The following is a 2,514-nucleotide window of genomic DNA, read 5'->3' on the forward strand; positions in this document are numbered from 1 at the left end:
TTACGTAGATTCGCGAGGAATCCTCTTGTGGAAGACCACTGACCTCTGCTGGAACTGCTGCTTCCTTCTTTTTTTCTCGTCCCAGCGGCACAACAGTATCATCTTAAAGGTTGTACGGAAAGTCTTGTTGCACAACGCGTAGCACATGGGGTTGACTGTGCTGTTGACGTAGCACAGCCAGTATCCCACCGCCCACAGGGTCTCTGGGATGCAAACTTGACAGAAGGCGTTGATGAGTACCATGATGTTGTACGGTGTCCACGTGATGATGAAAGCAAAGAGGATGGCACTGAGAGTTTGAGCTGCCTTTTTCTCCTTCACTAAAGACATGCGCTTCCTCTTTGTGATCTGGGTGCGAGCTCGGGCTGCAAAACGCTTGGCCAGCGCTGCGTCCTTGAAGGATATCGGGACAGAGGGGGATTTAGTGGCAGGGACGGTGGCGGTACTGTTGTTGGTAGTAGTTGCGGCAGTTGTTGGGGTATCATCCATAGTTCCTTGGTTCAGGGTTTCCTGATTTGTCGTCAGAGATTGACTCTTTCGTGAACAGAAACGTTGATGGTAGCTATTTTCGAAATTGTGAGTCCCGTCTGGAGTGATGGTGGTGGGGGTGTTAGTGCTGACTGCTGAAAGGCTGTCTCGATTATATTCTGCTCCTCTCAGGGGATCCTCCTCTGAGGCTGCATCCAGATCCTCACATGAGGTGAGCTGTGAGTTAACAGCGGCCTTCATGCCGGGCAGGCTCAGAACAATGGAAAAAATTGTATGACTCTGGGAGATCATCTCTTTACCACCACAGTCCTCATCCTCAGAAGAACCGGAGTGGTCTAAAGAGGCAGCAGCATCATTGTTGTTCCAGCTGTCACTACTGCTCTGGTCTGGATCAGTGTCCCCCTGCCTTGTACTACCAGGTCTCCAAGAACGAACCCCTGGCCAGCAGTGGAACCGGCCAACCAGCTCCCGACATGTGCTCTTCCTCTTGGACAGTCTTGTCAACTCATAACTGCTGCAGCTTCTCGAGCTTCCTGTCTGATGAATAAAACGTGATCTCCCACCACCACCACCACCACCACTCCCACCTTTACCACCGACCACTCCACGACACCCAGAACCTTGAAGACCAGCTAATTCTTTCGAGCGGTTTTGGGTCTCCTTGTATATACGCCAATAGAGAATGCTCATTATTGTCACGGGCAAATAGAAAGCTGCCATAGCTGTACAGAAGGTTATTGGGGGCTCTGTGAGAAACTGGATGTAACATTGATTAGACGGTACTGTTCTTTCCCCCTCAAAATACTGCCACAGCAAGATGGCTGGGGCCCACAGAACTAGAGAAACAAACCAGGCTAGTCCGATCATGATCCCGGCTCTTTTAGTGGTCCTCTTAGCTCTGTATGTCAGCGGCCTGGTGATTGAAAAGTAGCGGTCAAAGCTAATGACTAATAAGTTCATAACTGATGCATTGCTGGCCACGTAGTCGATTGCCAACCACAGGTCACACGCCCAGTTGCCCATTGCCCAGTAGCCCATCACAAGATAAGCTGTGTAGAGGTTCATGGAAATCACCCCGATGATGAGGTCAGCAACAGCCAAACTCAACAAGAAGTAGTTATTGACTGTCTTTAGCTGGCGATTGACCTTGAAGGATACCACCACCAGTATATTGCCGATGACGGTGACCAGTGATAACATCCCTGTCAGCAGGACAATGAGGACCACCTGCCACACAGGGTGGCCACCCAAGGGATCGGGGGGTGTTGTCCCATTCCCATTTTGCAGTTCGGAGGTGATGTTTAAGAGATTGCTGGTGGAGGAATTATCATCAAGAGTATTCACATAAAAATCCAACCAAGGTCCTCTGCCAGTTCCTCGTTGGTGGAACGCGTCGGAATGAGGAAAGACTCCAGCTGTTGGTGTTGAGGCGTTGGCAGTCAGGAAGAGACCAGGGTCTGTGCTGTTGGAGCTCATTGTTGTGTTCTGGCATATTCTGCAGAAAGAGACAGTGTGGGCATGTAGAAAAGGACATAGAAAGGGGTGGAACAAGGTCATAGCATGAGAGGAAAAAAGTCAAGGGTGGGTGGGGGGGGGGGGGAAGTGACAGAGAGAAAATGAAGAGGAGAAAAAAAACACATGAGTAGCTGATATTCACAATGATTTCCAGTAGGTGAGGCTAGAAACCTGTTTTTCAAAACGTGTGTGCAATTGGACATGAGCATTTGGATCTAATTTGTCTTTCCTGTTAAAATCATTACATGTAACTTCATTTTGCATGATTTGTATGCACTCTGTAAACACATTTCAAGTCATATATTGAATTATAATTCGACATCTGAATCAATGAGGCCAGACAGGCAACAATTACAGTGAGAGAGCTAGATTGTAATCAACACCTGTTTCTCATGACACCAAGCAAATTGCAGATATTTCGCTTGCACACAGGTAACGTAGGAGGACAGTGAAGAAAAGTGTGCATGTAAAATATTAGGCCTTGCGACGGTGGTTTTCTAGAGATATGTT

The 2,514-nt window shown here is 48.2% G+C and overlaps 1 protein-coding gene across 1 annotated transcript; it reads right to left on the reverse strand.

The window, feature by feature from the left end:
• Window positions 1-1,965, reverse strand: chrm3a (cholinergic receptor, muscarinic 3a; the record flags this gene model as incomplete). The annotated part of the gene is made up of 1 exon (XM_080507339.1): window positions 1-1,965. The coding sequence occupies one exon, from the start codon at window positions 1,963-1,965 to the stop codon at window positions 1-3; it is 1,965 nt and encodes a 654-aa protein (XP_080363465.1).
• Window positions 1,966-2,514: the final 549 nt, after the last annotated feature.

This window comes from Blennius ocellaris (assembly GCF_963422515.1).
Source record: "Blennius ocellaris genome assembly, chromosome: 13".
NCBI lineage: Eukaryota > Metazoa > Chordata > Actinopteri > Blenniiformes > Blenniidae > Blennius > Blennius ocellaris.